The sequence below is a fragment of the Phaethon aethereus genome, assembly GCF_964289735.1.
Source record: "Phaethon aethereus genome assembly, chromosome: 3".
In the NCBI taxonomy this organism is placed as follows: Eukaryota; Metazoa; Chordata; class Aves; order Phaethontiformes; family Phaethontidae; genus Phaethon; species Phaethon aethereus.
In genome coordinates, this window is record NC_138576.1 from 98,148,172 (window position 1) to 98,170,976 (window position 22,805).

Consider the following 22,805-nt stretch of genomic DNA (forward strand, 5'->3'; position numbering starts at 1 on the left):
ATTTAAAAACTGAATTCAGTTTTCAATAGCGTAGCATGAATTTGTTGGCTATTGTTTCATTTCTAAATAAAACTAGTATGACAGAAACCAGAATAGACCACATCTTTATTTAGAAAGCAAGATAAAGAATATTTTTCATGCAAGAGAAATGAGGCAGACAGAATGGCTTATGTTAAATTACCTCCACTGGCACGTGCCATTTTCAGAGCTTCAAGAGAAACAGCAGGGGTTATTTCTAGCTGGCAAACCACCACTTTGGCTTTACAGATGACATCAGAAGCCCTCTTCAGGTCTTCAAAATTTAAAAGCAGGTTGGCTCCTGGGACTATGACAATAACATTCTGTCCTAAAGAGAAGATATTGTGTTTTTTACATTAACTTTTGCAATAAAGTATGTAAAATAGTTCCTTGCTTTTCCACAATACATTTCAGATGAGGATTTCACTTTCCTTTCCAAAAAAATCCCACCAAAATTGTATGCATTGCTGGCATTTTCAAATATCCAAGGATTTCAGAAAATAATAAAAAAGATGGGTGGATGCTACACTGCACAAAAAATGCAGTACGTATTTCTTTGGAAGAGGACCTATATGGGCTTTCCTCAGTCTTATTTTGATGTTTTCTCTGAACTCCCCCAGAGATGGGGAACATGCACTAAGGCCGATATTTCCACTTTTCCTAAAATATTCCAATAGCACTTGAAGAGAAAAGCATCAATGTGATTACTGAGTTCATATGCCAAAAATGCCATAAAAATTTCAATTTCCCCATCAGCTGGAAACAGAGAATATTTCACACAGCTATGAAAATTGCGCATGTTCTTTAGATTTCAGAGAAACAGGTTTGCTCCATTTAACTATGTCACTTCAAGTTAGGGCCCCTAGCCATCATGAAAACCAGAATCAGCTTGCCACCAAAACCCAGAAAGGTAATGCCGGTGTCTAACGAAAGCTTTATCAGAACTGCGTAAAGAAGGTAGGTGACAGATTCTTCTGGACTTAAAGCTGGCTAGTAGAATGGCCTAAGCTAAGCTATATGTGAGGAAGCAGGGCAGTATCTCAAAGTACCTCTAAGATGCTTTTCATTCTTGTAGTTTGTTTTACAGTTAGGTGAGAATGTTCATTTACATAGTTTCCAAATACTCTTTTGTTTTCCTTCAGACACACAAGTTGCCTTCTTTTATTGTCATTTCTTTCTTTCATTCTTTCTTTTTTTACATCTCTCTTACAACACCTAGAAACCTTCAGGCATGGGTGCCTTGAAATTAAAATTTATTATTAATCACTCAGGTATTAAATTCAATAAGTAAGTTGTTCCTTGATTTACAGGCTCAGCCTGCCCCCGCTGAAGATTCCTTTAAGGACCGCCAATCATTAAAGGCTACCAATTCTGTAATGAACAGAATTACTCTGTAAATAAATATTTATGTTTTTAAATATATTATTTTTGCTGAATGCCACTTCAAAGTGCTTTGAATAAGAAACGTGCAAAGCTTGTCTCCCTAAATATGTTCTGAAAAGAAAGCAGGACAATGGAAAGAATAATATAGTGATCTCAGAGGGAGGGGCCCAAGCTTTCCAAAGCAATTCTGCTGTCAATGGTTTGGTACAGAACAGCTGCATATGAAAAGCAAAACCTCAGCATTTAAAGCCAACGCCCTGCTTTTCAACAGACAATGATGGGCATCTGGGATAAAAAAAAAAAAAGAAAAAACCTTCTGTAACAAGTAAATGCTATCAAAGATATCTGAATCCTGTTGAGGAAACATTCAAAGGCAAATTGCACCTATTTTGCCAAGCATGTATTTTGAAAGCTTATAGGGTGCAGCAGTGCAAACAGTAAAAGGCAGGGAATCAGTGGAACAGAAATATATTTCATTTCTGCCTGGACTCTGTGCTACCTAGAATCTCAGACTCTATCCACATGTCTCACTGCATTATCTTGCTAAACTATTTAGCTGTACTGACATGTATATTATTATTAGACATCAGAGCTAATGGCCCAAGGCGATAAGGAAGGCTGTTTTCTTAAACCTCTATGTGCAAATTCAAGGTAGACCATGTTGCACTGGATCACAGTCAGAAGCTTTTCTTTCTAACTACAAAAGGTCAGAGACTTAAAGTCTGCTTTCAAACCTGACAGGAAAATGCAGCACCTACTGCGGTGTAGCAGTCTGGGTGGGCTTAACACAAGCTTTAGAGAAAAAGCCACATTCTGTTCTTAGCTACATATACCACACTAACTATGAAGGACAGCAGTTACCACAAACTTACACCAGCATGCATGAAAGCAGAATCTGGACCCATGCACTCACAATTAATACCAGAATTTTGTATTACCAGCAACCATTTTGTCGAATGCAATTATTTCTTGCCAGGGAAATCAAATGGGAAATCAGCACGAGGGACAACAGAGTTAAAGGCAAATGGCAAAGATGGGTGGGATTCATCTTGTCCAATATTAACTAATTTTTTAAGTTTAAAAAAAAAATCTACATTCGAGATAATTTTTAGAAATTTTTAGAAATTAGTTTTCTTAGAATTTGTTTTCTAGGTTCCTTCAACAAGGAAGACAGACAAGTATTTTCGGAGTTTTTTAATCTTACGTATCTTAGATATCTCTTTGAGGAGGAGATAAAATGTTGTTTGGAAATGCCTACGAACCTCTGTTAACTCTAGGTGAAGCCTTAAGCCGTACACCTAACTTTGAAACAGTTCAAGTGAGGTAAAATGTTGACCATCCTAAGAATGAGAAAAATATACTTACTGCATTACAGTTAACTCTAACATATCATTGCTTAGACTAAAATTTCTCAGTTTTGATTGGAGCATCTATATAATTTTAAGTTTTGCAGACATCAGCTAAAATATTAAGGGCTACATTCACTGTTGCTATAAGCTAGAACAGCTAAATGAAGCTGATAAACTTGTGCAAGGTTATACCAGATGGGGATTGGGTCCAATCAATACTTAAACCAGTGTGAATGCTGCATATATAAATACTGTCCTCAGCTGAGCTGATAAACATGCTACTGTCACTTCGTAGAAATATGGGTAACTCAAGCTAGATTTTTTTACAAGTGTCATTTTACCAGATGAGAAGTGCCAGTGGAAAAATCAAAGGCAAACCAGTAAACACCACAGTGCAATAACCCTTGCTTTATAAAATGGTATGTCAAGTCTAAAAGCTATCAGTAGTGCTTAGAACTCACCAAAATCTCAAACAATGCAATTATAAGGATAGCTGCAGATCTTCTGCCTAATAATTCATAAGGAAAAAAGATTATATTTGTGATCAGAGAAGAATGTTGCAAGAAAAACATTTGCTGCCAAATCACACAGTTCATGAATATGAGGGCAGGTTTTGGGTGTGTCATGGTATCATAATTTCTATGCAATTACTTGGTTGGAGCATTGAATAGTCTTGTACACGAAACATTCAAGTTCATGATGAATGTCAATATAAAGAAAATCTGTAAAAATTCAGGTGACATTTCTTCATAACCCTAAAGATTCAAAACAGATTTTCTCTTTGGAAATTCAAAGAAGCTGGCATGTGTATTCTAAGTTTGCCTTGTTTATTTAGCCTTATCTAAATAAATATTTTGGATGTTTTTATACTAGTAGTGCTTTGGTATTGAAGGTACATTCACAAAATAGTATCTATTCACTGTTCATGAATGATTAATAACTTTATCGTAAAGTCAGCACAATGCTTATCTCAAGAGGGTGTTATCTCCCAGTGTTCTGTGTTAGGTGAGCTTAAGTCCTAACTTGCAATAATCAAGAGCACTTTAATCATGACCTGCCAACCTCTGTTGTCTGAATTTTTGCTATGAACACGGAAGCTGTGAGACTAGTTCAAACTACGGGTCCAGTTAGGCCAGCTTAATGGTGCCGTCAACAGTCAGTACCAGATATGGACAAAGCTGCATTAAACTTCACAGGGAATCATGTAAAAAATTATCCATAGAGATTTTTTCCTCCTTGTGTGTGCACGTAAAAATACAACACACATCATCACTTCATGGAGTTCTTACCATTCAGCAGCACACTGTTAGCACAAGGTGTGCTAAGTGACAGAACTACTGGAAAGAAGGCAGGTTGAAAGGGGAAACAAAAGCTGGGCTTCAAAGTGGTGTGATGCACCTCAAATAAAATGTGCTAAGAAAAGCAGCTGGATGTACCAGCTTTTCTACTTAACAGAGAAAGTACAGATTCGAAGTGTACAGGGTCCTGGTAAACTGAAGTCTGTGTTTAGTCAAGACCTATCTGAAGAGGTAGTCGCATAAAAGAGAACAACTGAAAGGAATACAAGGTTCCAGAAAAAGATTTCTGCACCGACTTCTGAGACCAGCCCAGAGGGGACCTTTGCAGCATCTCTGGGCTGCATGTTTTCTAGTGCAGCACTATATACTTGTTAAAAATCTCTCCACCATTTTGCACTAAAGCAGGGATTTAATCCCTCTATCTTTTATTGAAACTACCCTGTATTGTCCCAGAATATAATGTAACTTTGAGAATATCAAATGTGCCTGATAATTTTAAAATTTTTAGTACTATGCCAATTACAGTAATGGATAAGTTATAGCTGTGCAATTCAGTAACCTGTAAAAATCTTCCCAGAAATTCAGCAGCACTAGCTAGACAGACACAGGTAACATCAGAGAAAATTTACCTCAGAGCCTCCTCTGACTCTGCTCTCTACAGCTTGCTTTCCTCTGCCTTCACTCACCCATCATAGTCTGCTCCCTCTACTTGAGTCTCTCTCCTACTTGTGCCTATGATTTTACTCAGTTGATTGGAGTTGGTATTTTTCCCAAGTATCGGTACTTGTAAAGAACTGATAAGATGAAGTGCAGCTTAGGTGTGTAAAAATAGAGCAATTAAAACTTGATGATTTAAAGAGATGATACCTCTATTCTTCATTTGTCCCTTGTTGTGTTAACACAAAACACCATCACCACTCTCAACTTCAAATGCTTCCCTTTTAGGTATAATTTGAACTAGCAGAAACTACCTTACATCAGTGCATTGAATGCTGTGGTGTTTCAGCTATGCCAGCACAACTACTGCGGTAAAACATGCATGTGTAGACAAGCCCTTTGAAAAGTGCTGTAAAACCTGTTTAGGTCAAATCACCCAGGCTTCTACAGGAAAAAAAAATAGTGTCTCTTGCAACAGCAAAGCACATAAGTACTGCTATTTCATTGCAATTTACTCAATTCAGGCGCCAGATGGTTTTAGAGAGAAGTAACAACCAGAACCATTACCAATTCTGTGCATCTGTTTGTTTTATAGCTTAATCCTGACTAGGTTTGCTCTTCTACTAGATTTTAACTGAAATCTGAGGCCAACTTAATCTGAGGTATCTTAATTTAGGATTTTTTAGTTCCTGAAAGAAACAAACTTCATGACATTATCCATTATTCATCTTACTATGTGAAACACAGGACTATCAGAGACCCTTCACACTGACACCAACACTATGAACCTCATGGCACTGAACAATCAGTTTCCTTTTCCTGGTGCTTATAAAGATTTTAGATCCACAAGATGGTTTTGTTCCTTATCCTTCAGAAAAATTCGTGGTGTTATAATTTTAATAGGTCATCCTCTGTTCATTCATGTTTAGACCATGTTTATTTTAGTTGGCTATATATATGAATTGGGAAGTAATAAGACTGCTTCTTATTCAACTATTCTGCACAGCAAACCTAGTGCAAAACATGGTTACATGTATAAAACAGTGAGGCCTGGGAGCACACTGCTGGATTCTCACTGTCTCTTCCATTTACAATGGCCAAAGTAGTGACCGTATGTAGCATAAGAAAGTTCTTAAGAGTTGCTGTGGTAATTTACCTGCTGACCCAAACAAAGAGAAGGACGTGTAAGTAAGAGGCAGGTATCCAGTTTATTCAATGTACTAGAGCTACTTTACTTCTGAACTGGAGCTGTCATGCAAGATTTTGATTAATCTTACTTAGAGAAAATTAAACTCACATCTCCAACTAATTTGCCTAATTTTGCTGAATGTTCCTGTGTAGACTTGCCTTTAGTCACAGTTCCTTCCCAGGTTTGCTCCTGGAGTGAATAGTCATGTTTCCTTTCCCATTTTAAGCTGTAGCCCAATGTACTACCATCAGGTTACATAGGAGCTTGTTAAGTTGATGTGTCAGCTAAGCTGTGGTAACTGTTCAAATGAAGGCTCTTAGCTGCACCAAAAGTGAACTAATGCAATCACACTTCATTTGTAGTGTTTGCATAAACATTATCGGTCCTGAGCTCTAAATTTTGATCCAGACATACACATAGTTCTCCTAAGAGCTCTCAATAGCACAACTTGCTTGAGAAAAAGATAAATGGAAAGTTTTCAGAGGATGACTTAGCAATCTTGAAGAAGAATATGAAAACAAGCCAAATCTTTCCTTGTTCCACAGCAATATGAGAGCAAAGGCACAGGCTAAGGAAAATTAACACAGAAAAAACAAATATGCCGTTTCACTGTGTATTCATCCCTGCAGATACAACTTGGGATCAAGAATTGTAGTAATATTACAAGATCAACATAAATATTTCTACTTATACTAAGGACAATTCTTTTTCCTGATTTAGGGCATAATGACTCAGTGTGCTGAGGAGGCAAACCCCTCCCTCATAGTAAAAGTGCTAGTTATGTTGTGGTAGAAAAGGAGAGCTCTAACCTTCTGCTACACTATGTGTTCTGGCCAATGTAAAACTAGATAGATCTGCTGGCTGATTGAATTATGGCTATCAAACTGCTAATCTAAGCATCTGTTTCTGCTGGTTTTAGGCGCCTCATCCTACAACACTGCCTGTAATAAAAGGAAGTGCAACAAATTGTGAATAAGACCATGAAAGAACTGAAATACGTAGAAAAAAATAATTCCACAATTTACAGTGACAAGGCAAAGGTTTCTTTTATGGCTGTAGAGACTGAACAAAGAGGGCAATTCAGAGTAGAAATATGTACCTTCACTGTTGACAATTATTGAAGCAGTTCCAGTAGCAGCATCTGTAGTCTGACCTACAAATGCTAAGAAAGGGAAAAGTTACAGCATGCATTAGTTCAATACATTACTTTCAACCAATAGCATGTGATGCATTTTAATTGAATTAAATCTAAAATGAACCCATAACCTCCAGCAATTTAAAAATGCTAATTACTCTTTCATGTGCAACAATGCCAGAGAAGCTAACAACAACAAAAAGTGTTAATTTACACCCACAAAACAGAAATGTGAGTCCAACATTCTTTAATTTGGCTACATCTCTGCTTTAGAGAAAGCGTGTTATTTATACAGCCTTCTCAGGCACTCTGCTCCTACATGGAAGTATTTCTTTTATCCAATGAAACAATAGAGTCAAGGCTGGAGAAAACTAAAATATTAAAACAAGACAGCATTTAATTCTCTGTAGATTTGCATTTCAGCAGTAATATTAACATGTGCTATGAAGGCAGTGGTGAGGCTATATGTTTCCTCTTTTGATTATTATTCAGATAAATTAACTCCAAGTGAGGCTGGAAGCACTGCCTATTATAAAGATTGTTCCATATTTGCTATTATAAGAACCTGTTGTCAGCAAATTTGTCAAATATTAATCAGTGGTCTGAACTTTCTATGACAGCTAGTGATTTTTTAGGTAGAACTGTAGTGGAAAACTACCAAAAAGTTGAGGGATTTTTCCCCAAGAACTGTATTTGAGAAAAATCTACTATTTTTTTGAGGCAAAAGTGACCTTTTGTTTAAGAAGTTCTGGTATTCTAACATTTCAGAACATGGTCTTGATGCTGGGCAAAGGTTGGCTTCTTTCTCAAGATGTGCCTTTTGTGGCCAATTTAAAAATCTGCTCAGATTTGAACAAGGCTGAAGAAATACATAACATTGTGCTCATTCAGTTTTGCTAAAGTATTGCAGGTACTTTGCCTGGAGGTACCCTTATCTAGCTCAGTTACAAGGGTCAGAGCAGAACTTTCCTTGCAATTATAGCTTCTTTTCACCACCAGCTAGGTCTGCACACTGGAATTGAAAGCAGAGAATTTGTGTCTTCTGTGGTCTCAGTGGTCTTCCTGCAGAAATTAAGCAGCATGAGCAGCAAGCTGCCCAGTTCAAATATGGGAGAGGGAGTATCACATCAGTAAAGCTCTAAATGGTGTAAGCAGCACTGGTAGCTGATAGGTTGTGGAAGACAGGAAGACTGGGAAAGGGGAAAACTACAAAACAGATTGGAACTGGAAAGTAACAGGTTAAGGTGATATGTTAGGAAATAGAAGAGCAATGTAAAGAAAGAACACATGCGACAAGCATCCAGGATATGAAAGTTGGCAGAACTGGCATTATGGCAAGGATTTTCATTCCATACCCAGTATCCTTATGTATAACAACAGGGATAGGCTAGACAAAGATTAACTGAGAAGAAAAGCCAGGAACTGAAATAAGATGCTCCTAAGCAAAAAGGTCAGTGCACACTAAATTACCCTTGCCTCCAAATCTTGGAATGCAAGCTGGGATCCCGGACCAGCTTCACCAACAGTACATCCTGTCTTCCTCCAGGGCTGATCAACGTAGCGGGTGACAATCAGCAGAAATTGGTACCTTGGACCTAAATGTTCCAACCCTTCAACTGATCTATCTAGGTATCAATGAAGTGCAATATGATGGAATTTTTGATTTTTTTTCCTACACTTTTCTTTTGCTGCTATAAAGGCTACTTAAAAAATTATGTTAAGATTGCAAGATCAATCATTTAAATCAGAAAACATGAGATTTAAGGTTCCTTGTGGAATATACATTTTCATTAAGTGTTATGCATTATAATAGCTTTATTTACATGATCAAAGACTTTAGTGATGAGGTCAGCATGCTTTAGAGAGATTTAGAACTGTACACTAACAGACAATGGTTTTATGGTATCCTTGCCTGGTTTCTTGCTTAAGTTGGAAGATATGCAATGAATAAACCTGTATATACATTTGTGAAATATTTAGATGCTATACTGATAAGCACAATAAGAAAGCCCACAACATACTGATAGTTCTGTCTTTAAAGCAGGATTTGAATAATGGAGTAAATGAAGCTTGTGGCTGCACATTAAACAGAAAAGGTAAACAGAATATTGAATTGCCACTTAGTGATTGCATTTGTCCATCCTTGTCCACCCTGAAGGAGACAAGAGTCATGTAGACAAAAATGTTATGATGTAGTAACGCAGCACACAATAATACATTGAAACAAGAGACAGAATTAGGGTTACAAAAGTGCAAAGATAACAGAATATTGTGAATGCTTAATTTTCCCTTTTCCCAAAAGGCTTTTAACATTGATTTTTGTGTGTATGTGCGTTAACAAACATTGGCTGCAGTCTCTAAAATGACTGCAGGTGTTATTTCACAAAATAGAGGTGAAATGTACTGAGTTTACAAATGCATTTCCACTCTATTCCTCCCCTCCCAACATGAAATTGAGAATGAATAATCAGACTGGATTTTTCAATTTCTCACCCGGCATCACCATCATTAATGCCAGCCTAAACAATTGTGTAACAGCAAGTTATCTTCAGGTGACTTGCACTGATGTAATCCCCTGAGATTTAGAGGTAATAACATTACATTTTATTTTTAGTGGTACAGCTGATTCCCAAAGTCCCCATATTCTCACCCATATTCCTGCCAGTTGTGCCAAAACAATTATTCATAGACTTTAATGGTAAAACATATCCAATAAAGCAATAAAATAAGAAATCCTCCACTACCAATTTTTAAAACTTAAAAATAATAAAAAATGTTTAAGTAAAATTTTACCTGTGGAAATACCATTCTTCTTCAAATTTTCAACATAATCATTGCCAAAGGAATCCTTCCCAACCTATACAAAAGATAAATAGGTAGCTTTCCTTTACAGAAAGGTGAGAGGACAGATAGATAGATCATCTTTAGGCAACAGAATGGTCTAATGTAATTTGAATTCAACACTTTCTGTTTTGCAGCACTTTGCCTTATTAATAAACAAATAAAAAATAATAGTAAAATGTATTAGTAATCAATATGAATAGTGTTCTGCAGTTTTCTCCTCCTCTATTACAAAACTCCCACCTACACCCATGTCACAATATTCAAGTTTCATTTTCTTAAAACCACTGTGTTCCCTTGACACTGAAGCTTTCTGGGGACTGTAAAATCTGGAAGTCTACTGAATCTTGTATTCCTGGATCATTATACAGCCTCAAATTGAAAGCATTTATAGCAACTTTGGTGTCCTTCGTAATTGCAGTTCGTATTTTTAATTTTCTACCTCAAGTTTCCTTGGTGGAACAATATCAAACTGTGGTTATGGTCTAGAAAGTGACGATAAACATGGCATTGCTGATTTCTGTAATTCTCAGTACTAAATGTACTATTTACAAATTCAACATTTTTGTTTGTTTTATTCAGCCACAGCAAACCAAGTTGGGTTAGGGAGTCGAGATAAACTATTGTTTTTCTAACAGCAAGTTAAAGAGCTTGTAATTTCAGCTCCACTCATCCTTTTAGCTGAGCAGAATTCTGCTTGGTGTTTATTCAGACTAATAAACATTTATTTTTGTTACATCATACAAGCTGAACAAAGGAGATGAGGTATATGGAGAAAAAAAAATAGTATAACTTGCATGATGTCAAAAAAGCATTTAAAATATATTTATAAAGCCAACACAGCTTTTAGTTTACCAGTTTTAGCCTATGTCTTCAGCATGCATAGTGTATGCTCCTACTTCCAAGAGCAAGTTGTTTATCTGAGTGGTATCAAAGACTGACCAACACTAGAGCAAGTAGTTTTGGAAGAGAAAAAAAAGACATCTTTCAGATTAGAAACCAAATCAAGATCCTGGTCACAGTCCAGACAACACAGGAATTACATGAGGAGCCCTAACTAATGATCCATCTTCTCACAGAACAGCACTAAATAGCCAAAACTGTATTTGAGTTACTGGAAGCACAAAGCAGCTGCCTCTATTGTCTGCTGTTAGAAATTTGTCTAGTTATGAGCTCAGTCCTTTAGAAAGCTTGGAGATGGCCTGATTACTAGCTAGTGATCACAATAATCAAACTCTGTGATTCAGAATTCTAAAATTTAAAGTGTCACGGATGGATGAGCCTTCCCCCCACATATTGTATTGCACAACCATGTTTTGAAACATACTTTCATTTCTTACAACCTCTATGAGGGATTTTTCTAAAGCATTGTTGGGGATGGTCCCAGTCTTTTACCAAAGGAGGGCAGAAATTTAGGTCAAAACAGTCGACCCAGATGGAATATTCCTCTAGCAGATGGGAAAAAAACCCAACAACATTTACGTTGGTCACTGTGTTATTCATTGTTTGCATATTAGAATCTTTCTGTATCTCTTGACTACTCCCAGTTTGCCAGACAGGGCGGGTTGTCAGAAGCTTCATCTTCTGACTGCTTTAGGCTGGATGACTGCAGCCATCTGCAATTTCAACCTGAGTCGTCCTCACCTCTGCAGCCTAACAGTTGTACTACTGGAATGTGTTCCACCTGATGGTATCACCTTTTCCTTCCCTCACTGCTACAAAGCTTCTACAACAAATCTCAGGACTTGCTCAGTTATTTCGGCAACAAAACATTTCATAACCATTTTCCAAAATCTCAACTGAAACTTCCTTCCTTCAGCTCTGGGTCCTACATAACTGATAGACAGGCATCCCTTATTGTTCAACTGTCATAACAACTGAGATCAGCTGTGGTACTTTTGCTCACAGCAAGACATCTCAGTGCTGGAGGGAAGCCCTTGGAGGGGTCTCCACAGAGGTCCTTTTCCTCTGGAAACTTTTTTCCATGTTAGTTCATCAGCATCCAACCCAGTTAATCCTAGTGCATTTGGAAGGCTTATCTTTCCATTCAGGCTTTACCCCCAAGGAAGACGGAGTATTGGGCATCAGACTTGTTTTAGATTAAAGGCATATTTACTGACCATGTCAATTATATAACATGGTTTTAAATATTTTCTTCTTTTGCACAGACCCTTCTAGATGGACTATTGAGTAAACAGAAGAATAAATGTCTTAGTCTGCTGACCACAGAACATTGTATGTGCTGAAATAGCATTTCTTCTTTCTTGAGTTCTTAACAACAATAGCCGTTTGCACAAGCATTATGGTCACATACTTTGCATATTAGAATGAGTGGAATTATATCAGTATTTTTCAATCTGGGTTTTCCCTGCTTACTATCATGTTTTCTAGTGGAGCTAGAGGAGCTGGCTGGCATCATAGCAGCTAAAATTCTAGCAGCTTAGAGAATCAAACTCATCTGTATGTGAAAATTAATTACAACAAAAACATGCACCTCTTGACAATTGTTTTTTTAATCTATTCTATATGCTCTTTCTTTTTGAGAGAGTGTTTGCCCTTTTTCGTCATTAGGGAATTAAACAGGTACTAAAGACAAGTGTAAGACAGTAATACAAAAGGGGAAAAAATTGAAGATATCCATCATATTCTGGGCTGCATCTGAGATACAGCTATGTTCTTATAATGAAGTGAGGATTCAGGCTTACAGCACTTTAACTTAAATTTGGCTTAATTCTTAATTCATCTAAAGAGAAAAAACTACATAGCACGGTAATACAGCACTTTCTATTTCTAAGTAGGAATCAAATGCAGCTGGGCCTGAAGTAGAACTTAGTATATGCAGTATCAGGCTAGTAACATCAATGTCCAGTGACGATCATTCCAAATTGTTTGTCAGAAGTAAAACAGGGCTTTTTTCAGCACATACAATGTCTTTCAGACCAACATCCCTCCACCATCTTAATTGAGGATGTTTAACAGATTTTTTTTGTAATGGCCACTACCAAAAAAAAAAAAATAGTTTGGGGAGTTTGGAATCTCTCAAAACCACTGTGCATTTTTCAGTACTGCAACAGAGTTCTTGTATGAACACAAGCAATTACTTTATTGGCTTAGATCCTTTAGTTCCCTGAGAGTAATCCTTTACATTTCTTTGAACAATTGTCTGTCTTTGTCTTTTTGAAGTGGCAACTACTCCATCAATACATTGTTTTACTATACTGAGCAAACTGAGGAGCAGAGTTTAAGACTGATACTGTGATACATATTGATAACCTCAAATAACAGCCGCCACTTGCAGAGACATCCAGGCAGAAAGTAGAACACTGTCTGCATTTCCACTGCTCAAACTCAGTACTTGGATTTTTCATTAAAATCCACAGCATCCTGTGGCATCTCTAGTCATAACTGTAAGTCATTTGAAAACTCTTTCTCCTTCAAACCCTCACCAGTCACTGGCTCTCTTTTGTGTTTTAAAGCTCTGAGGTATGAAGAATGCCTTGTCTCTTAATCTGAGATGTCTACTTCTACTGTTTTTGAGGACATCCTCTGCCTAAATTACAGTCCTTCTAAGAGGATGCCACCCTTCAGCAAAATGTCCCTCTAGTATTAATACTGATTCCATTCCTTGAACTTCAGATTGTAGAAGCAAATGTTGCACCTGTACTGAATAAAAAATGTGGGGAATTATGACCAAAACTTAAGCATGTACCGAGCAGAGAGAGAGCAAGAAAGAGAGAGAGAGAGAGAGAGAGAGAGAGAGAGAGTGTGTCAATCTGGTTTTAAGAACTACTGAATACTTAAGATGACTGTTAAAGTAAAAATAATTGAATTGTAATGGTTCATTATTGCCTGACTCTTCTTAGTTTGTTCAGCAAGAAACTTTATACTACATCCCATTGACCTATGCAGATATAAGACTGTGCTGCTATGAGATGAGACTATTTTGTGAGGCTATAAAGTGCGTTTTTAATTTTAAAAGTAAATATTAACTTTTAAAATAAAAAAAAATTAAAAATGCTAACATTTATAGATATTTGAGTCATTCTCTGCTGTTTCTTTTCTCCAATAAATACACATCAGAAAGGAAGAAAGAAAAAAAGAAAGGAAGAAGGAAAGAAAGGAAGAAAGAAAGAAAGGAAGAAAGTAAGAAAGGAAGAAAGTAAGAAAGGAAGAAAGAAAGAAAGGAAGAAAGAAAGAAAGGAAGAAAGTAAGAAAGGAAGAAAGAAAGGAAGAAAGTAAGAAAGGAAGAAAGAAAGAAAGGAAGAAAGAAAGAAAGGAAGAAAGTAAGAAAGGAAGAAAGAAAGGAAGAAAGTAAGAAAGGAAGAAAGAAAGAAAGGAAGAAAGAAAGAAAGGAAGAAAGAAAGAAAGGAAGAAAGTAAGAAAGGAAGACAGACAGACTAGGTTTTACTGAAATAATATAAATATGATTTTGGAAAGTAATTAGAAATTATAGTAACTGCTAGATTTTATTAGGAATGCAAATGTTTCCAGAAACATGTATGCACTGAGCAAAGGCTAGACCATTAAAAAATAAAACAAAATTCACACTTTCAGTGGAAAAAAACCCTTTAACATTTAGCAGGAAATGTTAGCAGGGAATTGCCATTTCATCTTGTACTTGAATCTGATCGTTCTTGAATGCAAAGATGATCAAATATACACAATATTACAGAAGCACAAACGTTGCCAATATAAAAAAAAACCCACACTGTAGAACAACTAGTGATAACACCCCACAGAAATGCTTGCAGGTGTAATTTAGATTTATAGCTACCATTCTTTAGCCTAAATACTGGATTGGAAAACCAGTGAGAAAGGCTTCCTTGAGATTTTTCCAGTACTTCTCAAAAAATCCCTGCCAGACAATGGTCCAGCAAATCTAGCATCCTCCCCAGCTACGGCAGTAACAAAGTATGTCCAGTCAAGTTGAAGTTTCATCTACAGTTAGCACAGGATAGACAATAAAGCTAGACAGAGAAAATTTGATCTTAACCTTAATAATGATCACTCAAAACTTATAATGACAAAAATCAAAGAAAAGCATTGTAAGTAGCATCTGACAAGCCGAATCAGCCTGATGGTCTGTGAGCCAGTCTTCGGAATGTGTATCAAGATGTTTCAGAAAAGCGGGCAAAAAAATCCCAAAGCACGCAAAGGTTCTAGAATTTGGATGTGGACATCCCATCCTCATTTCAAGGAATGAGATAATGATTCAACCCTTGAAGCACAAAGTTTTGTATTCCTTCTTGAATTTGTTACTAGCTTGTTAGTGACTGATTTTTAATCACCTATAAAGTAACGTCCAGATTGCCTATAGTGCCTAGCACCTGAATGTCGTCAATGAAGCCCTGATCATTGTAACAATGGGGAACATAAAGGGGAGGGGCTAATCAAGATTACTTGAATTTTGAGCATCTCAAATTCTCTCCAATTCTCTTTCCATGGTACATCAATCTAAGTTTTGCAATCCTTCTTTATATGCAATTTCTGCCAGATCTCTAGCCAACTAGTCTTTGGTTCTGGCAGTGTTCTTAAAACAGCCTCCTCCATGCTTAAATTTATAGCTGAAATAACAAAAAGAAAAAGGGATTAGAGAGGGATTAAAAAAAACAAGCAGCCAACAACTTTTCTGTAAGTCACCTAAAGGTTTACTGGAATTTGCTTGAACATTTAGTTCAGCTGTAATCCATGAGCAAGTCAGTGCTTACCTTGCAGATCAGTGAGGTCTTGGCCCCAAGACGAGCAGACTGGACACACTGGTTGGCTCCTTTCCCACCAAAACCAATGAAAAACTTATGTCCAAGGATAGTTTCTCCAGCTCTTGGCAATCGCGTAGTAAGGCTATTCCAATTTAAAACAACATTTACATACATTAGTGACTGAAAATAACAGGCATCTTCAAAGTAAAAGCTACATTCTTACAATCCTAAATGGTCCAACAGCCACGCAGTAAGACCAAAAAAGACTCCAAAGACCTTTTAGGGTCTCTGCTCTACATCCCACTAGTTTAAGTTTATTCCTTACATGCCACCCAGCCAAGCTTCTCCTTTTATTACTCAGGAGAGGGATTGCATTTCTTTTGTTCATGTTTCATGTTTCTACAGGAAAAGAAGCACTTGATCCCTGACTGGGATTCCCCAGCACTAACTCAATACAGATAAATAATAAATCTATAGGTCTCACTGCTCACGTTGTTTTACTGTAACATTCAGCTCAAGTTTACATGTTGTTCATTTAATTTCATTACACCTAATTACATCTTCTTGAACCACCCTAAGTAATTTTTCACTTTGTTGGTGTTCACACCCCTCAAAACTGTAGATTGTTATCAAAACCTTCCTCCCCTCTGCTGTCACTCAGGCACACTATACATACTTCATCTTTTTCTTTTTCAAGTTTTTCTCTTACAAATCAAGCTTTACAACTTCTCAGCATTTTGTGTTTCTTGAACGCACATCCTTCTGGGTATGGGTGCCCAGAACCAGATGCACTAATACAAACAGAGACCCCTCAGGAGTGTATTCTGGTTTAATTTCCATTTTGGAAAAAAAAACCAAAACAAACCACAAAACAGTAATTTTGTTAACCCTACCAGCTATCTCCAGCAAAAGTTGAAAGGAAGAAAGATACAATTGACACTACTATGTGGAAGAATTTATCTGAATGCAAAAGACTAGCTTACTTTTGCCGCTTCTATTAAAATATCTAACTCAGAGCTGTGTTTACAACACTCAGATTACCAAAATTTCTGCCTCCTCAAGCCATACATTCCAGGCACAAGGTTTAAAAACGGAATTCCTTCTCTCTCTTAAGCTATAAACAAGTTCAGAACATGTGTGGAGGGAAGGCTGCCTACAAGATACTAGCAACCCGTTCAGACAATGACAGCTCAGCCAGGTTTCCAAAATTCTGCAAGAAAGAAAGGGAGAGTGGGGAAGGGGGGTCTGAAAGAATGCAAAGGAATCTGCCCTAATGAGGAAGACATTAACTTCAGCTCTGTTTGTCAATTTATAACATTATTTTACCAATAAATTCTTACAACAACTTCAAAATTGCCAGCCCTCCAATTCAGAAAAAAGGTGACATGCTTCTGCATTAGCAAATCACTACAGAGTGCTTTTTGAAAAGGATATATAGAATATATATATAAATTTTATATATCACTATTATTAAATATATTACTTTCTGAGTTTATGCTACAACTTCTGGGTCATATTGGTATTTGCAAAATCTTATGGACTTAATCACAGAGCACAGCCTGATTTACTGAAAATTCTCAGGAAAAAGCAGGCATTTTTTTCCTACTAATTTTCAATTCCAGAATCCATTAGTCCAAAGGTTTAGGATCATTCGGAAATCAAGAAAACCTAAAATTAAACCAGTGAAGCCAAACAAGTCCTGAACTCCCAGAAATTAAGATTTTTGCTTTGAAGGAGTTGTTACGGATCTGTACTTCATCAGTAGTTACAGTTTCTGGAGAGATGCAGGTTGCAATGCAGACTCTAGGTAGGGATGCTTGCTAATAGAGCACCCCAGATTTTAGTGTGAGGATACGGTACCCAGTCAGCAGGTTTATTTTGCGTAGGTGACCACAGAGAAACCCCAGAAGGCTCACATGTACAGCTAATGGCACTAATTTTGTTTCCAGAAAGGCAGAGCTGGGAATATTTTGTTGGGAAATGTTTAAGCCATTTTAAATAAAAATACAACAGCTTTTTAGAAGTATACTTATAGGTATCTCATACACATTTGGAAAAGGTTGCTAAGTTCAAACTGCCCACAGCAGCATCTGGCAGGTTGTTTACAACAATGAGTAACTGTAAGGTTTCAAGGAACAAGGTGTAATGACTGCAGATAAATAATGTTTATTAATGGTGACATCTATAATTTATCACTACTTTCACCACTGAAAGCCAAAGTAGTGATGGTTGTGGACCAGAGAATGAAGGCCACAAAACTCAGCTGAGGGAGCTCCTATTCAGCCAGTGCCAGATACTGCATGCACACTTCTGAAATTATGTGCCATTCAGTAAAGAATAGCTGTTTCACCCAGCCTTGCTAAGAAAGAATAATAGCAATAGCAGCTCTGGTATAATTCCCTTCATCCATAGATCTCACTACACTTTAAAAAGCAGAACAACATCGTTATTCCGGTTTTGTGGTTGTGAAACTTAGGCAAGTCGTTTTGCCTTTTCGTGCCTCGGGTCAGCCAAGAAGCCAGTGGCAAAACCAAAAATAGAGATCAGCTAAATCCACTAGCTCACACTGTCTTCTCATTTAAATTCTACAGTATGAAAATGGTATCAAGTCTCAATTCATTCTCCTTCCTTAGGGTATTTTTCAGAGATTATAGCTTATTCTAAATAGCATTTGTTTCCACGAAAAGCTAATATATTTTTAGACAAAGATTAACAATTGCAACATCCCAGCAGACATCTGCTAATAGCGCTGCTCTGAGTTCACATGCATTTTCAAGAAGTACGTTCAACCGTACATATTCTTGTTTTAACAGTGACCAGACCATGACTTGATTCTACTCTCAGTTATGTTGGCATCAACATGTGACTCTGACGGAAGCATCACAATTGCACTGGTGAAAAAACAGGCTTGGTGAGATGAGAATCTGGGCCTCCATGTTTCAAGCAGTATGGCATAACAACTGCCTGTGGGAATCAAACAGCTTGTTGAAGATGAAGACCTTTTTTATTGTTTGGAAGGAAAGGTACAAGGCAAAGGATCAAGTTGGAACAGTGATTTATAATTAGCCAGTTTTAAAAATAGTCTAACAGACTAGGCAGGAACACACAGCAAGTTCCTGTATTTCACTGTAAACAAAAAACCCACCTTATTACATTTCAGGCACGATCGCCAATCCTTTCAGACCAATCCCCACTCCAGAAGCCTATTTTTATTTTTCATACTAAACAAATTCAGAGTATTGATCTACATATAACCCTGGAGGTTTCACTTCCACTGAAACAGGTATTCAAGAATATTTTTTTTGTTAATATAATGTTATTTTCTTTTCATTTAATTCTGCAACTATACTAACTTCTGATTCACATCAGACAATTTTAATGAGCATTTCAGGCTTCTGTTATGAGCAGGCAATGATGAGTAATCTGTGTGATTAAGGAACCCTATAAATTCTTGGCTTATTGATGGTGCCACAAAGAATTCTCAAAATAGCCTAAAAGTGATGCAACAGCTAATGTAACTCCAAAACTAGGCTAAATAAGTTAATTAGAAAAACTGTCACATGGGCTTTCAGAATTGTTACATAAAACGTTTTGTAAAGCCATTTACAACTTTGACGTAATTTGAAAACACTGACCTGAAAAACCTAATTTAAGTTGCTATCCAACAGACTACTCTTTGCTTATGTGACAAATTCTGCTCAGCTTTGAGAGGATAAGTGGTACAAAGGATATTGAGCTCTCATGTCTTATGAACAACCAGAAACTAGATTAAAAAAACACTAACACTTATTAGATGGTAAATAAAATTACTATATAATATGTTTTGCAAGTGTGTACTGTACTACTGAATCGTATTTATAGAGGAAAGTTCGGACTGAAGAATCCTGAAATACTTCGGACATTACAAATAAAGGAATATAATCACTCAGAATTTCAACTGAGTTTTTACAAAACAATATTTAAATGTAAAGCACACAGCAATGCTGCCCACATTTGTTCATAGGAAATGGAGCCTCTTGCATCCACTCATGTTCCAGAGGTTTGGGATGAATAAAAGTACACAAATACGAATTTTACCATTCCAGTAACTTCAACCCTCTCTTCCAGTAAATGCGTGCCACGACCTCCCTTAAAGGCTAGAGCTGATTAGCATTTGTGTGTTCAGACAGACAACCCTTTGGAAGGATGGCATTAGAAACAGAACAGAACCTGTGTGTTGAAGTACTGAATCAGAGGTGAAAGCGCAACTTACTGAGTCATTAACGTCCCTTTCCCTGGCACTCTGGGTTTTCTTGAAAAGTTCCCATCTAAGCAGTGACTAGATCATATTCAGAGATAGAAAGTCTGAAGAAGGAAGGAGGGGAAAGGGAGAGATGTATATTAGCAGCATTTGCATAAATTAATCCTGAAATTAATCATGGTTTGCTTCCGATTCTTGACACCTAACCAGAGTCTGTTCACTGTTTTCAACACATGAAAGTACTATAAAGATATATTATTACTGTTAGCTTAACCTGATGTAAAACCATGCCCTTGCCTCAGCAGCATGTTCCCACTGTCTCTCTTAGACTGCTTTTATTGCTCCCTGAGCTTCCTAATTAAACCTTTTTTTTTCCCCCCAAAGGTCATTTTAATTTGGATCAGCAAATTGGTCCAACGTACTGTACAGCAGCCAGGGTGGGCCAGAACTTGCAGGACTGAGAAGGTGAGTGAGGGGAGGAGCAGGAGTGCCTTTGCTGGCAGCAGTACAGCCAGACTGCCCTAAGCCAATGTTGAAAGTTTGGCTTTATACTACTTTGTATGTTGAAAACACCGAATGCTATGTAACTAAGGTTTAATTAAGTAGTGCAGTATACTTAGAAATACTGAAGAAAATCATGAAGTATCAGTATGTTTCTGAGAAATGACATGTGCATGAGAAGGAAAATAGAAAAGTACATACACATTTTTCTCTAAAAAAAGGAAAAAGAAAACAATATTCTCATCAGGCAACTCAGAGGGAAAGAGAATTTGTACATCAGATTAGATATTACATTATCTAAGATGACTGTCATTTACATAGTACCAAAAATTCAGATGTTATTTTTTCTCCCGAAGAAAGATGGAGGCCATCAGGGGTACCAAAATGGTAGCAGAAATACCACATGTAAAAGTGTCTTAATAAAAAGGAATATAATGTAAATGCCTAGAATTTAGCTTTGATTCTTTTCTCTTTGAATCACTGAACAAAACTGGCTCTTTCTCCCCTCTTGGGAATTCCCTAGAATGGGGAAAATCCCTGTGAGGTTAGAGTAGGTGTAACTAGCCACTGTCTAGTACATACAATTCACTGGGCTTTCATAATTCTCAGAACTGAACAAATAGAAAGGAGAGAACAGTTCTTGCCTCTAACTAGGAATATTAGTACAACGTTGTGGTGAAAAAGTCTCAGACCTCTTTTGGATCTGGTTTGATGTTTTGGTTTAGCCTTGGTCTATTAAAGATTTGAACATGTGCTATGGGAAAGTATCCATAACATGGAGACAAAAAGACCACAATTCTTTACAAAATCTGATGCTTTTGACTAGTTTATGCTTTCTTCCCCTTTAATAAACCACTAAAACATCTTATTAGAAGGTAGAAAATGTTTAGTATCTATAAATTCCTGACTACCTCAGGAATTCAGTTAACTACAGCTTGATTTAAACATGGGGCTATCCACTTCTAGGTTTTTAGTTTCACTTCAGATCTTTAATGACTGAAAAAGTTGTTAAGAGACAAAGATCATAGAAAATCTTTGTTTTTTCTACCCCTATGTCCCTGAAAATGACAAGTTTTTTGTTAAAATTCAGACAATTCAAATAATTGGTTATTTATTCAATGTCTGATGGTCTGGGTTCTCTCTCTAGCCCACAGTAATGAATAGTGTAGAAATGCTACCAAAACTGGTACCAGGCAAAATAATTGATGCTTAAAGAGCAGTCCCTTCATAGGAAAGTGATGAAGTACAGTGGCAGAGCGAGATGTAAAAGCTTTGCCCCATCATCCATTCAGAGTATTTTTTAAACCTGTTTGATTTTACACAATATACAGTTTGTCACCACAACACAAATAAGTGAATGACAAATTGGTGCAAAGCAGCAGGAATCTTTTCAATCAGATTTACCACCACAGAAAATATGTATTTTATGAAACACAAATATATATATTTTTTTTTAAAAAGACACACTGTTTTGTAGAACTCATTACTGAATCAGTAAACAGCTCAACTAAAACAACTGGCAAAAATCTCTAGCAAGGCAGAAAATTAAATGAATGGCTGTGACTACAGGTAGGAGGGCCACAAGAGTGGTATCTTCTTATATGTGCAAACACAACCTCAATTTAAAAAGACCAAAATTCATAACATGTAGCATGAGAACACACATCCACAGCTCTTCAAGAGCTTCAATGAACATTTCTGTTGATGCTTTGCACAGAAGCAAATGTTACCCTTCTAGATATTAAAAGATGAAACAAATAAGAAGGCATCTAAAGGAATGTCCTGAAGCATTTATAGTAGTGCACTGTGCTGCACTTCAGTGAAATGACGGTATCACCAAGAGATCAAAATTCCTAAATTATGTTAGGAGTATGAAACGTTCAACACAAAGAAGTTATTTATTTGACTAATGGCCAAAACTAAAAAGCGTTCTCATGGAACAAGAAACCTGTAATGTTTCCTCACATTGCTAGCAGTTAAATTTTGGGAAAAGGTGGGCACATCATTGATGAATTCATAATTTGTGGAATGTATAATTCTGACCTTGAAGCTCTAAAGAGATTAAATAAACCCAAACAAATATGAATCTATCTTCAGATATTTAAGTCTCAGCAAACGTTCCATCATTCTTACCAAACATCTGTTTTGTATTTAAGAAAGATTGGGGAGATTTTCAAAATTGCTATTCTAACTTTATTTGCCTCCCACGTTGTTCTTCATTGATGTCTCTTGATTACATTATTTTTGGAATTGCAGTTACATAATTATTTTCAAGGCAAACTGATGGCGATGTTAGAATAGACTCTCTCTGAAACACTCTGTGCTCACTCAGGACTGAAGAAGGCTGCCTACAGTTGCTATGCCAAACAGAACATTATATCATGATGAAGTACCAGGGCTAAAGCAGAAAAACCAACACAAAACAAAACAACCTTTGCAACCCAAGGAAAGAATGATCTTTACATGCCCAAGGACAGATGGAGGTAAACAAGGTA

General features: G+C 36.8%; 1 protein-coding gene across 1 annotated transcript in view; it reads right to left on the reverse strand.

Moving 5' to 3' along the window:
* The window catches only part of RBKS (ribokinase), a gene marked incomplete at both ends in the record, with an annotated part of 70,126 nt that overhangs the window by 35,645 nt on the left and 11,676 nt on the right, over positions 1 to 22,805 (reverse strand). The window contains 4 exons of the mRNA XM_081997506.1: positions 182 to 346; positions 6,994 to 7,056; positions 9,823 to 9,886; positions 15,579 to 15,711. Of these exons, the coding sequence (XP_081853632.1) occupies positions 182 to 346; positions 6,994 to 7,056; positions 9,823 to 9,886; positions 15,579 to 15,711 (425 nt within the window). The remainder of the gene's footprint in view (positions 1 to 181; positions 347 to 6,993; positions 7,057 to 9,822; positions 9,887 to 15,578; positions 15,712 to 22,805) is intronic.